The following is a 17,895-nucleotide window of genomic DNA, read 5'->3' on the forward strand; positions in this document are numbered from 1 at the left end:
GTATATTTTCTTCCATCTTTAATACTAAAATGGCTACACAAAAATTCTCCAATTTTGGTAAGTTTTTAAAAAAATGCACGCTGATATGACAACTGTCACAATACAAACTAACAAAATTGTTTCAAATGAAGTTAAAGACAAACTAAGTGCTACTAGAGCCATCTTACAGAAAAAAAAAAAAAAACGAGCTTTTTGACCAGCCCAATATATTCCCTACATCACTATTAGGTGCCTAGAAATTAGCTTCAAGAAAGGAAATAAAAATAAAAACAGATATGTGGTTTCAAAATGACCTTGAAGCAAATATAGAAACAAAGTCATATTTGGTATCTGATTCTGAAGGTCACTGTTTTATTTGAAAGAGTACCTTTATAAGGTAACATTTTACTCAAGTCAAGAACAAGCCTAGGTTCAAATTACAGAAATCTACAAAAAAGTTTATTCACTACCTTCTTCTTTTACCGCCTGTACTTAGAGGAGGCTTGGGTGTTCTTGTTGAAACAATCTGGCAGTGCACAGTTCCCAGGAGCAGCATCAGCCATATCGGCCCAATCACTTCTGTCAGAGGTATGTTATGTGGGCTAGAAGTGGAACAGAACAGTACTATTGCAGCAACTAAAAAAAGGGAAAGAAAATGTGTTATAGATCTGATAGTCACTTCTTTTAAACTTTAAAAATTGTTTTAATATTGCTTCTTGACAGATTATTTTTCTAAATTTGAGTAAGTTTCAATGCTTTCCCAGATAAGTTCTTTCAGACTGGCTAGCCATACTTGCTGTTCAGTAATAAACTCTTGGGTCAAGATAACAATGAACATAGTCTCTAAAGTACACACTTTAACACTACAATGAAAACTAGATGCGTATGAATCTAAGGGCATTCCTGGTAGGATCCCAGACAGCCAACAGAACCACACTAATCTCAAATACACTTATTCCTTTGACAAACAAACACGGAGGTCTATAATAAGTGTATAGTAAGGCCACAAAGAACTTCTTTTCAATAGAGGTCTATCTACCCAGAATTAATAGCACAAATTTATTTGGGCATATCTCTCAGGGAAATCACTAAACAGCCATTAATGCTAACCACTGACACATGAAGAAGAAATCTTGTTTTAGTCTGCTCAGCATTGCTCAACTTTGTAGACACAAACTCTCTTTATTTTTTAGGAATCTGCTTCCTTTATCTGTCAATTGAATGCTCTTATTTCTCTCATCTCAAGGATAAACCTGTATGTATTCTAGGGTTGCCACGGTTTTAACTCTGGGAATGGTAGTTAATAAAAAGATGAACATGTGACCCAAGCAGGGCCAATCAGAATCTCTCACATGGAGAAACAGAGGTATTTGAAGGCCTTTCTCCTAAATCAAACACTAAGGACTATACATATAAGAAATTGCCAGGGGCACCTCAGCCATCACTCAAAAAAAACCTCCTTAAGGATGAGACCGACATAAGAAAAACAGCATAAACAGTGAAGATATCATTTCAGCCTCTATTGCTTGAATCAAGGGCCTATGAGTACCTAATTTGGCTTGGGAGCCAAATTGAAGAATATTAGATTTCTTTTTTGAAAATAATGTTTCTAATCCTCACCTGAAAATATATTTATTGATTAAGGGGGGGCGGGGGGGAGACTGCAAAGGGGGGTGGAGAGAAAGACAGAGAGAGAAGCATTGATTGGTTGTCTCCCATACAGTGTCCTGACCGAAAATTAAACCCAAAAACTTCATGGTGTATGAGATGATGCTCCAACCAACTGAGCCACCTGGCCAGGGCAAGTATTAGGAGATTTCTGTTCATTTTGTAAGGTGTGGTCACTGGAATGTGATTGTTTAATATTTTGAAGAGGTTCATACTGATGCATTCGAGGGTAAAATGCCATGATGTACATAATTTACTTTGACAAGAGATTAAGTAAATATGCCAAAATGTTAATAATTATTAAATCAAAGAGATGGGCATATGGGTGTTTAGGGTGACTAACTTATCATTTAAATCAGGACTCTTGTGAAAGTGAGATAAGAGATGTTAATAAAAATATGAGGACAACACAAGTAAACTTGGACAGTTAGATACTTCCAGGCAAATTGTAACATATGACCACTCTGGTTATTGCACAAGTCTATCTAGTTTCCTGGAGGTTTTTGAAAAACTTTTATGATAACAGTAAAGACAATAAAAACTCTGCAAAAGCTAGTTTTCATTTGGTTTCTGACACCCGAAACTGAAGGAATCCTGGTCTAGCATACCAAGATTTAAGCTTAAAACACCACTTTATCTTCTAAGATGTTTAAGAAGTATCATAAAACAAATTTTAGCCTTATGTTCTCCTGAGTAATAAGATTCTTTAAAATGAAAAAAAAATCACTTAAATTTTTAAAAATGCTGAACATTTTTATGAATTACCCTGGAATTTAACTCAAGTTCTTTATAGTAGTTTTATAATAGAGCCTGGAATCTGGAAAAATTTAGTAGTTTTATAATAGAGCCTGGAATCTGGAAAAATAGAGAGTTTTTGTTTTTATTATGAACTGTAATGTGACCTTTATCCAGTTCCTTAACTTTCTTGACCCCCGGTTTATTCCTGTGCACAAAAATAGTATATAGCTACATAGGTTTCAAGTGGAGTAACACACACGTAATTACTTTGAAAAGTTCCTTATATACAGTAAATGTGTACTTAACACTGATAAATAGTACCATTAGCTATTATTAACTATCTTTAAAAAGGAAGGGGATGCAAATGCTATTTTTTGAAAAGAGGTTCAGAATTTTAGGCACAAAGAACAACATCTTAAAGAACTTCAGATTTGATGTACTTTTTTGCTGGTTATTTATCTTTCAGCCTTTTGACCACCATTTTCTTTAATGCTATGGCTGGAAAGATAAAAACTGTATTTTCTGACTCAACAGAAGGTTGTTATATTCTGTAAAATTCTGCCAATGGAAAGCATTAGAAAAGGGGAGAAGGAAGCTGCTTATTCCTCTCTTTTTCCTTCTTCCTTCTGGCTGTGTCCCTCAAAGTGGCCATTTCCCCTCCATGGGCTCAGTTCTTGAGCAGGTGGTCCTGGTATCACCTCCTCCCTTTTGTTCTTCCTTGAGTAAAGGCTTAGAAAATATAAGAAGAAAACATTCACTTCTCTGTTATATTTTTGATCATTTTACGAAATCCTGTGAACTAGATAGTAGTAGTGTTGAAGATTTCTGCTAAACGGTACATCTAGAGATTTCTCCAAGAGGTCAACTAAGACAAAATATTCTTTATTGGGCACAAGTAGTTCCAAGGCAGAGCTTTATATACTGGTCAAGCAGAATTCTACAATCATCAGGAATATAAAATTCCTGAAGCTCAATTTTTCAATCTGTTAATTTTTAGGATTTAGTGGCTGGTGTTAGGTATTAGGAACAAAAAGACAAGTAAAACATAGTCTATGTTTCCTACCCCTCTTCAGGTTAGAGGGAAAAAGGTGGACATAAAGAAAAATTAAAATACCTATAATGTATGGAATTGGGTACCCACCCTCATAATTCATATTTTGAAGCCCTAACCCCTCAATGTGACTATATTTACAGACAGGACCCAAAGGATGTAATAAAAGGTTGAATAAAGTCATAAGGGTGGGGCCTTAATCCAATGACTGATATCCTTATCCTTATAAGAGGAAGAGATACCAGAGATCTCTCTCCATTCACACACAGAAGAAAGATTCTGTGAGGATGCAGTGAGAAGACAGCCAAGTACAAGTCAGGAAGAGAGTTCTCACCAGACCCCAACCCAGATGGCACCTAATCTTGGACTTTCAGCCTCCAGACTGTTAGAGAGTAAATTTCTGTTGTTTAAGTCCAAGCAAAATAATAGACTACCTATGTTAAATGCCACAATATACAAAGGAAGACAAAAAAATAAAATTTATTTATAAAAAATTGTGCATTTATTCTTACATGTTTAAAAATCGATCCCCTTCACAGTATTCTATTTGATGTAACACACCTATCGACACTTTTTTCCACTGCCCAAAAACAGTTTTTGAACTTGTCAATTTTGATGCCTTTTATTCTTCTGCTGTTTTTGTTTTACCTCTTCTACATTAGCCCTTCTACGTTTCCCTTTGAGTACTTTTTTCACCCAGGGAGACAAACAAAAAAAAGTCAGTCAGGACAAGACTGAGTAAATAGGGAAGGTGGTACATGGGGGTCATGATGTTTTGGGTCAAAAAGTGCTAAACACTCAGCGTGGTGCGGGCAGGTGCACTCATAAATCCCCTATCATGAAATGGGCAAACACATCGAAAAAGTCTTCAAAAAGAATTCACTGATGCTGAACACAGCCTCTCACTACACTGCCAGCTGGTACATTGATACAGATGTGTTCCTAGAACACTCTCCTAGCAAGGGAAGCCTATTCTACAAGGGGCCCACCTTCCAGAAGATAATTCTGGTTTTTCTTTGGGGGGGGTCCCCTCCCACACAAGAGAAACAGGTAGCTACCTCCCAGGTAGCTAAACTGGGAGGTTATAAAAAGGATTCTGAAAGAAGGCAATAACTAATGCCTAATTTAACTTTGAGAGAACAAATAGGAGTTGACTAGGTAAATAAAAGGGAAGAGGGCTACCCAGGCAAAGAAGATTTGCATGTCCAAAGGTATACACATGGGGGAGGGGGGAACCACAGAATGTTTGAGAAACAGCAGAAAAGAGTTAATTTAGTCTGGTTAAAGTTGCGGAGAGGCACAAGAGATTAACTAAAAAACTTGCCTTATATCTTCAAATCAATGACAACTAGGGAGCAACTTAGACCTTAAGCAGCTGGTTTGGATTTGTAATATAAAAGGTATATGTACGGAAGAAGGCAAGATCTCTTGGCAGTAATCTGGAAAGAAATGATATAAGCAAAAAGTAGGGATGGAGCTGAGAATATGAAGTTGAGATACTTAAAAGGTACGTAACTGAAGTTAAAAAAAAACTATATGGAGTTATATAGAACCAAATCTAACTGCACATGATTCTACCTTTTGGGGGGTAAGGGTTAGATAGAGAATGAAGGTATAACTCAGAGTACTCTACCCTACTTTTATATACATGGAAATGGAGGCACAGGTGTTTCTAAAGGTACTAGCAGACTGCTGAAGGTTATTAGGGTCATAGCAGAACTTGGTCACTGGCTGTGTAACTTGAAGCAATTAAGTCACTTCTTTAAGTTTTACTGGAATGTTCAGCGTTCAACTTATGAACACACAATGTTCTTCAGTTCTGAACTGACAAATACCTTTTCAGGCCTATTCTAACCTGTGTTCCCTATTTAACTTAGGAAAGCCAGTCAGTAAATTTTAGACATAATGTTTCATTAACTTTTAGTTATACTGGAAACTAGAAAGTACCAATTAAAAAAACATAATGCACAGTGGTTACAATCGATGGTACTGATTATTATTCTCATAAGAAACTTCACTTTCTGACTGCTTCGGAATAAAGTTTGCGCCTTTTGCTAAGCTACAAAGCACTAGAAGATAATTATACTTAGCTCTTTTAAATATTTTTGGGAGCAAAGGAAACATAAGAAAGTAACTCAATAAAATTAAGATAAAAATACATTTAGAAGAACTACCATATAATGTAATGGTATTACTTAGCAAGAAAAAAGGTCAGGTTCGTGAAAGCAGTTATAAACAGCATGAAAATCCTTGGAAATAATATTATACTTAATTGCAGGCATTCTAGGAATTTATCATAAGAAAATAATTCAAAATGTTAAAAATACTTCAGAAACTGTATGTTCACTTCCAGCATCAATTATAACAGCAAAAGACAACAAAAAGCTTAAATGTCCAATATTGATGTAGTATAGGATATTTTCCAATAATTTAAAATTATATTCATAAAGACTCTGATGCTTGGTATGACACAAGGTAAAAAAATACAATTGCTTACAAAGAATAATCTCAACTATATCAAAATGTTAAAAAGTAAATGGAAAGGCAAGATTATAGGTAGTTTTTTTCTTCAGTTTTTTCCTACATTTTCCAAATTTTCTGCAGGGAACATGTGTCATTTCTTTAATCAGAAACACACATACAATCTCTCTAACAACAATCCCAAAATCTTCATAGTTCACTTCCTTTTATGTATATAAGATATACCCTGGCTTAAAGGAAACAACTTTACCTAAACAAAAATCTGTAGTTTTAAATTTATTTTCATTTACTTAAAAGAAATTCTCTTTTTCATAGAGTTAGTTAATAAAACATGTTTAAATAATCATTCAGGATTAAAATAATGTTTTTTAAATAGACATTAAAAGAATGAAAGAGTGCCAACCAAATTAAAATCACTGTTTTGTTAAAGTGATGGAATATGAGTGGTTTCCTCTTCAAGACTCCAAATGCTTTAGTGGTGTGTATTACGCACTGTATACTGCTATGACTGTGCACTACAATGCTGCTGTGATGGGAGGCAGTGTAAGAGAGGTTTTAAGCATATGGCTCTGAGTCACACAGTTTAAACTAAAACCTGGGCTCTGCTACACTTGGTGATTTGTAAGACTTTGGGCCATAAAGTTCTTCAGGGTCCCATGTCTATATAAGCTAGGCATAATAGTACCTATATTTCACCGGGTTATTGTGAGAATTACATAATCTGTGAAAAGCACTTACAACGGTTCATGGTATGCAGAATTTCAGTACAGAATGAGAACAGTCTCAGATCACAATTGTTAAAAGAAAAAATCCTGGCTGAGGCAGGAAAAATGAACTTGTATAAAAAAAGGACTGGTGTGGTATGTATATAGGGGAAGAGATACATTTTGAAGAGACTTTCTAATTTTTTAAAATCCTCTCAATTTGTATTTTTTTCTAGCCATGCACAGATTCAAATTTTCACAAAATTATACTGAAAATAACTGCTTTGTTTTCTCAATCACTGTTAATGTCAGTGTGTCTTATTAAATTAAATATTATAATAAATATTTATCTTCATACTCAGTAGTACTACATATTTTTATAAAAGCCTTGGTAACCCTAAAAAAATAATAACCTGAAAGATAAAAGCAAAATGCATTTCTATCATTTAATTTTGTACCTTGAAGAAGATAAAGGACAAGAAGCCAGAAAAAGATGACTTTAGATGTTACTTGTAACCACCACCGGAAGAAAAAGGGAAAAAATACAACTCGAACAATTCCTTTTCTAGTCAGAGAAGTCCAAGGACTTTCAGGTTTTGCCTTAGCAAATGCAGAGCCTGAGAAGAGTAAAATAAAATGACTGAGTACATTTATTAGTCTTTTATTTCCTTAGAGAAAAAAAATTTCAACATTTTAAGAAAAATAAAACATGTATAATTTTATTTTGTACTATGCTATGAATGAGAAATGTCCCACTTTGGGTAGCAAACACTTAAAAAAACATTCTTCATGCTGCCATATTAACTCAGGTACTTCACAAAAAATTTAACTGAAATAACAGCAGAATTTCTCCCACATATTTTATAAATATAAGACAACATTCAAATGCCAGTTCCAGTTAGGAATTTTAAATTATCACAATAACACATTAAACTAATATAATATTGTATGTCAATTATACTTTTAAAAATAAGTTTTAAAAAATGTTACTGCTTTCATTTTTATAACCAAGTCTTATAGTTTACTAAGCAAACACAAACTGCTTTCTTTTGTACTTTTTTCTTGGAATGATCTTTAGTGGGAGGAAAGACTAGTTAATGGTATTTAAATACTTCCGTTCTGTTTTTAAAACTATTCCTGTTTCATTTAGGCTTATTAATACTTTTATTTCTACAAACATATATCTAACCCATTTTGAATTCTGTTTCTTCAAGGTCAATTTCTAATTGCATTAAGCATTTATTTATCCAGGGCTCACCTCTTACAAGATCAACATCTATGAGGTCTGGTTTCACATGCGCTGTTTTCTTTGGTTTATTCCTTAAACCCTATAACATATTAAAAGTAGTATTGGTGAGAGTGTCAATCTTAAAAGTACTCATCACAAAAAAATTGTTTTTTGTTAACTATGTATGGGGACAAATGTTAACTACACTTACTGTGGTGATCATTTCTCAATATATACAAATATCAAATCATTATGTTGTATACCTGAAACTAATGTCTATTCCTTAATAAAAAAGTAGTATTAAAATTACATATATATGTGTGTGTGTATATATATATATATATATCCAGAAGAACAGAGAAGAATCATCTAAAGATTCAATTAAAAAAGTTAATATACTGGACAAAAACATAATACATTATATATGTTATAAATGGAACATAAGTGTAGTATTGTAATAAATTTTATTACTTTCCAAAAAATTTAAAGATGTATATAATACATGGTGCCTGCTTATTACTACAAGTAAAATTCTAAAACAAAGACTACTGCTACCAATAAATTTGTTATGTACAGCCTGAGATGGTCCAGGAAACTGCATTGGCCCCCAGATGTGCATAGGAGAGTGTTGAGGATGTCTGGGGTGACACTAACTCTGAAGGGCTCTCAAGTTGTGATGCTGGGCACACTGCTGTAGAAATCAGGGGACCACAGAGCTGAGGACAGTAATGCAGAGTTCTAAGCAGATGCCAGCATGTATGGGGTGGTATTGGCTGAGACCCACAGAGAATGATGCATATCTCAGGCTTGCCACTATGTTCACATGCATAACCAGACCAAACACCACCTAATCAGAGCAGAAATCTCAATTCAAAGTGGTTTAAAAACTTGGAATTACTAAACATCAAGATTAAGTTTCTGCCATCAATATACAGAAAAAGGTAGATTATCAAAATTATTGAAAAAAACACTATAAAAAATAAATTACACTTTATGACTTAAGTCTAGGATGTTAAAAATTGGAAGAGTTTAAGCTACACTCTTCAGGAACCAAGTGCTAAGAGATGACACAGAGTCTTTAGATGGTGTTTTATTATTCATTCAATACACCAAGTAACTGTTCAGTGCTTTGTTTAGTCCTAATCCAAGTAATTAACAATGACCACCTAAAGTAAAAATTTGATTAGTGTTTGCATCTAATGCAAAGCAGAGAGCATTTGAGCTCAGAATGAACTGAGATGTTTAAACCAAAAATGTGCCCTGAAATCAAGATGCAATTAAACTTTGAACCCATGCAAATAGTCTGTCCGTATGAAGTTACAACCAACCCAGAGATACAAAATTACAAAAACAAGAGAAAAAAAGGGTCAGGGCTGAAGATATATCCATGATAATTTTATACACAGTTGGTCTTCATAGTCACAGATTCCACATTTGCAAATTCACCTACTCAATAAAATTTATTTGAATCCCAAAAGTGACACTTGCTGTGCTTTTGCAGTCCTTTGCAAACATGAGCAGAGTGACTGTGGTAAAAAATGAGTCACCCAACATGCACATTCCCAGCTGAGGTCAAACAAGGCAATGCTCTGCCTTCTTGTTTCAGATCTCTGTATTGTAATTAAATGTCCTTTCACAGTCTACTCCAGTGCTATATACAGATTTTGCATTTTTTTGGTGCTTCTTGTTGGTAATTTTGTTGTTTAAAATGGCCCCCTAGCATACTGCTGAAGTGCTGTCTAGAGCTTTTAAGTGCAAAAAGGTCGTGGTGCCTCTAAGAAAATGTGTTATAGATAAGATCTGTTTAGGCAAAGTTATGAGGTGGGACCCCAAAAACATGGAATTATTTTCTGGAGGGCAGGCAGACCCCTCATAGTACAGGTTTCCCCTGCTAGGTTAGTGTTCTAGGAACTTATCTGTATCAGTGTACCAACTGGTGTTATTGTGAGAGGCTGCATTCAACTTCAGTGAATTTTTCTTTGAAGACTCTTTCAACGCTGTTTGTCCATTTCATGATGGCGGATGTATGAATGTACCTGCCCACATCATGCTGAGTGTTCAGCAGTTTTTGACCCAAAACATCATAACCCCATGCCCAACCCTCCTTATTCACCCAATCTCACCCTGAGTGACTTTTTTTTTGTTTCCCTGGGTGAAAAATGTCCTCAAACAGAAATGTTTTGCTAAGTAGAAGAGGTGAAACAAAAAACTGCAGAAGTACTGAAAAGCATCAAAATCAATGAGTTCAAACTGTTTTTGAGCAGTAGGAAAAAGTCTCAATCAGTGTATTGCATCAAATGGAGAATATTTTGAGGGTGACTGAAATCTAAACATATAAGAATAAATGCAATTTTTTATAAATAAATTCTGGGTTTTTTGGGCTTCCCCCTTATACATCATTTTTGACCATGAGTTCAATATTAATAAAACCAATAATACATATTGAATAAGGGGTTTTTCAACATAAATACACTTAATCAATGTTGTGTACTGATGAGCTGAAGAAAGGGTTGTGACTAGAAGCTTGCAGGAACTTAATTGTATTTCCTCTAGGAGCAATGTTCAGTATTCACTAAACGGTTGTTCACAGTGTCTTTATAGAAAATAACTACTGTGAATGAGAATCAATTGTACCTGTATTTCATTTCCCATTTTAATGTCATGATAGAGTGGTGAAAAACTATAAATCATTCCTGATAAATTGCAAATTGGGAAGGCAATTCTAATAATACATACGTTTAACAAAATTTCATTAATAGAGCACTATTTAGATTTGTTAAGACATTTATTATGAGATTTTTACCTTTATTAGTGCCAACACATTTGAAAACAGTAACATTTTAATTTACTTGTTTTTCATACATTCTTTTAAAAACAGTTTGAAAAATAACCTTATAGCCAATGTTTTACCACAAATGTAAAATTAAATTTACGGTTGTATACCAAAAATTTTTATCAAGATTGTTTTAAGAACTTAAAGTCCTTATAAGAGGAAAAACATATTATCTTTTCTTATGCAATTATGTTGTTTTTCACCATGTTCATTCTATTTGAACTTTTTATATGTGTTACTTTTCTATTTTATATTTCATTAAAGCATTTATTTGAGCTACATTGTAATGTTACAATGTAATTACCAGTTTTGATAAAATGTCCCCTTCAAGGTAGCCTATCATAGTATTTCAAGGGTTTAAAAAAAAAAAAATTATACTGATTTTCTAATATTAATTATTTTGTTCACAAAAATAAAAGATTACCACCAAGATATGAGCATTCATAAAATCTGATTTTAATTAAGTATATATTTTTAAGTTGGAAGATTAAATTGGTTTATAATAAACTAGACCCATATAAAATAGCACAGCTTTCAGTACTAAATATAATTATGGACCCTCAAGATTTTTATGTGGTGAAAATAGATTTTTGGTGGTGAGCATGCTATCGTGTATATAGATATCAAATTATGCTGCACACCTGAATCTTATGTAATGTTATTAACCAATATTGTTACCTCAATAAAAAGAACATATAGCAAAAGAGGTGAACAAATAAAAAGTGAAAACTAAGTTAGTTTTAAAAAAAACTTTAAAAATTTACTAGCTTAACTAAGAAGTAGAAACAATCAAGTGCTACTAGTACAATTAATCTCCAAGAATTCAAATAATATTGTTTATTGAATATACATTTAAATTCCTATAGTACATTCCTGAAGTGCAATGACACAAATAATATGAAGTTTTAAATTTAAAAATATAAACACACAGATAATGTTGAGCCAAAAAGCTTAAAAGGGCTGTTTATATTTAGAAAATACTTTGGTTCAATGACCCAGACTTCCATGCACGGACCTAGTATAACAATTAGACTCCATTAAAGAATGTAACCATCAGTTTCACTTTCTGGAAATCCTATTCAGTTCCCCCATCCCATTTTTTCTCTGTAATGACTTCAGACAGCCTAGTTCTTTTTGTTGAAGCCTTAAAACTGTATTAGGTGCTAAACCAAGAGGAAATTCCACATTTAATTTTAAATTTGGATCAAGGTGATCAGAGAATAAAAACTTTTAGTAATAACTTTTTAAATGCTTAAGAAAAAATAATTTGCAACTAACAAAGATTTAACACTTTAGCAATATAAACTCTTGGCTTTTAATTTAAAAAGATAAACATTTCTAAGAAATATAATTTCATGGCTTTTGTTGATTTCTTTAGTTGTTGCGCACTGCTTGATACATGAGCAAATTGATAACATAGAAAGACAAATTCAATACATTCAAAACAGCATTCTCTATGCCACAGGTACAGTGTTTTTATTTTTTAAAATCAAATAGTTAATATTAATACACCAGTTACGCACTTGTCTTTCTTAGAATAAATGCAAAATTATTTTATATTATAAAGAATATGCCTCCACTAGAATGTTTAGTAAGAATGGTTTTTATTACTGTTTTAATTTTTCAGTTACTATTACAAAGTATTATCTTTAAAGGCATACATATTTCAGAAACAAGTTACAGGTCTTAACTTTCCCTAAATTCATCCTGTCAGCATACCAAGAAACAACTAATATAATTCTTTCTTATCCTAACCTTTTTTTAGGCTTTAAAATAGTTCTTTTCAAAATGAGAAAATTACTAGGACCAGGGTCCAGTACAGAGAGCACCTCTTCCTGAAAATGGGGCATGGCCAGAAAAGAGGCTGCCCTCTCACCTACTGTCATACAGGGCATGCTCTGGGGAACATGGTGCTAGACAGACCATGGTAGATGACCTGCTCCTGCTGGGTTGGGGTTTCTTAGCTGGCACAGCGGCTCCCTGACTTCAGTCTATTGAAAGTCAGCCCTTGACACAAGGGCTTGAAATAAATAAATAAATAAAATAAAAATGAAGAAATTACATAACTAATGTAGTAATTTGTGATGAGTGGCTTACAACTAAAAAATTATATCTATACACATATACATATATTTCAGATGTTTTTAAATTTCATAAAATATCCAAATGTGCCAACTGGTAACACCACTTCTCAAAATACTTAATATTCTCTGTTTAACAAGATAAAGATTTGTCAAAAAGAATAAGAGATTTTAAGGCTTCTTACTAGATTTCTCTGCTTCTTTTTATTTGCTTGATTATTCCAACTCTAGACTATTTCAACTCACCAGACTACTGTCTCATGAATCTCCTACTTCTCTTTCCTCCTTCATTTACATCTCCTCTCCCTTACATACCCATTAAATATTGATGTTTCCCAATATCCCATTCTCACTTTTCTTCTTTCATCATTAAATGTAAATCCACTCACTCCTATAGCTGCATCAACATAATGTGTAGAATATATAATATATAATACATACATACACACTTTAAATACTGAGGACTCCTAAGTCTGTTACCCACATACCTGGGTATTTCTAAAACAGAATTCTTTATCTGCCTCTCTTCTAGTATTTGCTATCACACTTAGTAAAGTTGTAAACATATGAATTTAATCAGGTAATCTTTTCTCCTTAAAATCTCTGTTTCCTCATTGTTTTCCAAATTATTTCTAGACTCTTGGGTAAGGCAGTCAAGTTCCTTCATGCTATGACTTACATTTTCATTTCTAATTTCCCTCCACTATTCATCCTCTCAACACTCAAGCTCCTTGAGGAGTCATGTTCCTTCTTTCCTTTATGCATATTTTCATATGGTCTTCATTCTGTCTGGAATGATTTATTCATTCTCCCTAATGTCTCTCAAACTTAGTTCATGAGTAACTTCCTTTGTGAAATCTTTTCTAACCTCTGCAAGGCTGCTTCCCCTAGAGCTCCCCCAAAGAGACCTACACATCCTTCTTTTAACTGGATTAGTCTCATTTGTAATTATGTATCTCATCTACAAAATTAAAATCTATTTCACTATTTTGTTTCTATGGTTTAATTCTGTATTTTATACATATTAGAGTTACTAAAATATTGTTAACTATATTAATTGCTCATGAAAATAGTTTAAAAATTAAAATTAAGAAATGACAAAGAATCTTGCTCTTTATTACAGATGACTAAGTTTCTAAACACAGATTTTTTGGGGGGACATATTTTTAAGGTAACTAGAGACATTGGCTTTCAATTTAATGTAAACCTTTCTATACAAAATAGAAACTGTCAAGCAACTCCAGTAACATTCTCTAGGCCCAGATTAAATTTAGCTCGTGCAGGACCACACTGATTAGTATTATCTATACAAATGAAAAATAGAAATCTTATTACCAAGGAAGAGTGATTGCTGAGAAACAATAAATTTAGTTAAAAAATAATTTTCATGCTAGCAAGGTAGGCTATGAGAACATCTTAGCCTAAGTGATTACATGTTCAAGAAGAAACTACCTACTACAAAAGCATTTTAATTAATGCTTTATTTTCCTAAATTCTTTTTCAAGACGACCAAATTTTCAGCAGTTCTATTTGCACCCAACTCATTCTGTTAGTAACACGAAAAAGCAGATCTCAATTAAGAAGAGCGGCATTTGCACAGGATCACTCAGGCGAGCAAAGTCCTGAAACACTTACCAGTTTAATAAACTGTACAGAGCAATGACAGCATCAAAAGTGAGGAAATGCAAACTAGAAGTATAAGGTGACAAGTGAAAGTAGAAAAGAGCTGACAAAAAATAATCATTAAACATTAAATTTTAAAAGAACAGAAATAAGCTAAAAAGCAAAGAAAAGAAAATCAAAGGTAAAGACACAAACTATGCCATCATAAAAGTTTACCTTCTTTATTCAAAAGTTTGGATAAAATTATATTAATTTATACCTTAACAGTATATGTGAAGATATTATATAAAATATAGTTAATAATCAATTTACAGAACTGTTTCAGAATATACACAATGAAATATACATATTACCTTGATTTCTCTTTGTTCAACAGATTTTTCCCATATTTGTTGATCATATGCTCCAATCTATGAAAATAAATAAAAAATACCTACATTAAATGATCACTGTGAGTGCCCATCCTAAAGGTATAACTGCTTTCATTACAAGCAACTCAGCATTCATTCAGCACAAATTAGTTTCAGCTCTGTCCCAGATTTCTGTGATCAATACTGTACTGCAGTGGCTCTCAAAGTAGGGTTTCAGGACCAGCAGTTTTAGCATTACCTGAGAACTTGTTAGAAATGCAAACTCCCTTTCTAGAAACACAATCTTCTAAAATTGAATCAAGAAGAAACAGAAAATTTGAATAGACTGATACAACTAATGAAACTGAAGCAGTAATAAAAACACTCACAAGACAGAAATTTTGGACCAGATGGATTCATAGATAAATTTTACCAAACATTCAATGAAGAACTAACACCTATCCTTCTCAAAATTTTCAAAAAAATTCAAGAGGAGGGAAAACTTCCAATCTCATTTTACAAGGCCAGCATTACCATAATTCCAAAACCAGATATATACACTATAAAGAAAAAAATCATAAGCCAATATCCCTGATGAAGATAGATGCAAAAACCCTCAACAAAATATCAACAAACGGGGTCCAGCAATACATTAAAAAGATCACAGAACATGATCATGTGGGATTCATTCCTGGGATACCAGAATATTATAATATCTGAAAATCAATTAAATGGATATACCAGATAAAATAAAGAATAAAAATCAAGCCCTGGCTGGCATAGCTCAGTGGATTGAGCGCGGGCTGGGAACCAAAGTGTCCCAGGTTCGATTCCCAGCCAGCGTACATTCCTGGGTTGCAGGCCATAACCCCCAGCAACCGCACATTGATGTGTCTGTCTGTCTGTCTGTCTGTCTGTCTCTCTCTCTCATCTCTATCTCCCTCCCATCCCTCTCTAAAATGAATAAATAAAATCTTAAAAAAAAAAAAAACGCTTAAAAAAATATATATATATACATTAAAAAAAAAAAAGAATAAAAATCATGATCTTATCAATAGGTGCAGCAAAAGCATTTCAGAAAATCCAGACCCACTTATGATAAGAACTCTCAGCAAGTAGGAATAGAGAGAACATACCTCAATGTAATAAATGTCATATGTGACAGACCCACAGCCAACATCATACTCAATGGGGAAAAACTAAAAGCATTTCCCTTAAGATCAGAAACAAGGTTGGGACATCTACTTTCACCATGCTTATTCAATATATTGTACTATTGAAAGTCTCAGCTTCAGCAATCAGACAGAAAAATAAAACAAAGACACATAAATTGGAAAAGAAGTAAAACTGTCTTTATTTGCAGATGACATGATAATGTACATAGAGAACCCTAAAGATTCCAACAAAAACTACTAGAACTGATAAACTGATGCAGTAATGTAGCAGGATATAAAATTAATATTCAGGAAATGGTTGCATTTTTATATTACCATTATACACCAAAAATGAACTATCAGGAAGGGAAAGTAAGAAAACAACCCCATAGGAAATTGCATTAAGAAAAAAAAACTAGAAATAAATTTAACCAAGAAGTAAAAAGACCTGTACTAACAAAATTTTAAGACTTGAAGAAAGAATCCAAGAAGATACTAACAAATAGAAGTGTATACCATGTTCATGGATAGGAAGAATTAACATCATTAAATGTCCATACTTCCCAAAGAAATCTATAGATTCAATACAATTCCTATCAATATACCAATGGCATATTTCACAGAACTGGAACAAGTAATTCAAAAAGTTGTATGAAAACAACAAAAGACCCCAAATGGCAAAAGAAGTCCTAAAAAAGAAGAACAAAGTGGAAAGTATCATACTACTTGATATTAAATAATGTTCAAGGCCATGGTAATCAAAACAGCAAGGTACTGGCATAAAAACAGATCAACAGAACAGAGCAGAGAACCCACAAATAAACCCATGCCTATATGATCAATTAATTTAAGACAAAGGCAAAAACATACAATGAGGTAAAGACAGTCTATTCAATAAATGTTGTTGGGTAAACTGGACAGGTACATGCAAAAATACAAAACTAGACTACCTCCTTATACCACATTCTAGAATGAACTCAAAATGGGTTAAAGACTTAAATGTAAGCCCTGAAGCCATAAAACTCCTAGAAAAAAAATAGGAAGTAAATTCTTTGGCACTGATCTTAGAAATATTTTGGGAGGGCAGTATCTGCTTGGGGAAAGGCAACTAAAGCAAAAATACAAAATGGGACTACATCAGACTAAAAAGCTTTTGACAGCAAAGAAAACCATCAACAAAACAAAAAGGCAACCTACTGAATGGGGGAAGATATTTGCAAACGATAATCCAATAAGGGGTTAGTATCCAAAATACTGTATTTTGCCATGTATAATGTGCTCCCATGCATAATGTGCACCCACAGTTTTTGTGCACGTTATAGATGGGATTATTATGCCTATTATTATACCCATGGTATGTAATCATTATACTTGTGTATAATGCATATCTTTATTTTTCCCTAAAAAATCTGGGCACAAAAGTGTGCATTATACACAGAAAAATATGGTATATGAAGAACTCATAAAAAAAACAAACAATCCAATTAAAAAGTGGCCAGGTGACCTGAATAGACATTTCTCTAAAGAAGACATACGGATGGCCAATAAACACAAAAAGTTGCTTAATATCACTAATAATCAGAGAAATGCAAATCAAAACCACGAGATACCATCTTACACCTGTCAGAATGGCTATCACAATAAATTAACAAACAACAAGAGTTAGCAAGGATGTGGAGAAAGGGGACTCCAGTGCACTCCTGATGGGGACACAGATTGGTGCAACCCCTATGGAAAAAAGTGTGAAGGTTCCTCAAAAAAATAAAAATGGAATTGCCTTATGACCCACTGATTCCACATCTGGGGATTTTTCCGAAGAAATGTGAAATTTGAAATAATATAAGCACCCCTATGTTCACTCTGTTATTATTTCTAATAGCTAAGATTTGGAGGTAGCCCAAGTGCCCATTAGTATAAGAGTGAATAAAAAGGTTTTGGGAGGAGCGGTCTCGCCCGGGCACACCACGTCAGCCTACGAGGTCCCGGCTGCCGGGGTGGACTGTGG

The 17,895-nt window shown here is 33.4% G+C and overlaps 1 protein-coding gene across 6 annotated transcripts in view; it reads right to left on the reverse strand.

Annotated features, from left to right (window-relative positions):
* PHTF2 (putative homeodomain transcription factor 2) overlaps nucleotides 1–17,895 on the reverse strand; it is a 134,768-nt gene that overhangs the window by 39,642 nt on the left and 77,231 nt on the right. For 3 of the 6 annotated variants that reach the window (XM_036010706.1, XM_028525369.2, XM_036010709.1), the window contains exons 3-7: nucleotides 14,740–14,796; nucleotides 14,399–14,410; nucleotides 7,880–7,949; nucleotides 7,080–7,238; nucleotides 450–615 (exon numbers count right to left, since the gene is read on the reverse strand). In XM_036010706.1, the coding sequence (XP_035866599.1) occupies nucleotides 450–615; nucleotides 7,080–7,238; nucleotides 7,880–7,949; nucleotides 14,399–14,410; nucleotides 14,740–14,796 (464 nt within the window). Of the gene's footprint in view, nucleotides 1–449; nucleotides 616–7,079; nucleotides 7,239–7,879; nucleotides 7,950–14,398; nucleotides 14,411–14,739; nucleotides 14,797–17,895 lie in introns of those variants that run through there. The other 3 variants (XM_028525367.2, XM_036010708.1, XM_036010707.1) reach the window with 2 other exon arrangements.

This window comes from Phyllostomus discolor, chromosome 10 (assembly GCF_004126475.2).
Source record: "Phyllostomus discolor isolate MPI-MPIP mPhyDis1 chromosome 10, mPhyDis1.pri.v3, whole genome shotgun sequence".
Taxonomy (NCBI): domain Eukaryota; kingdom Metazoa; phylum Chordata; class Mammalia; order Chiroptera; family Phyllostomidae; genus Phyllostomus; species Phyllostomus discolor.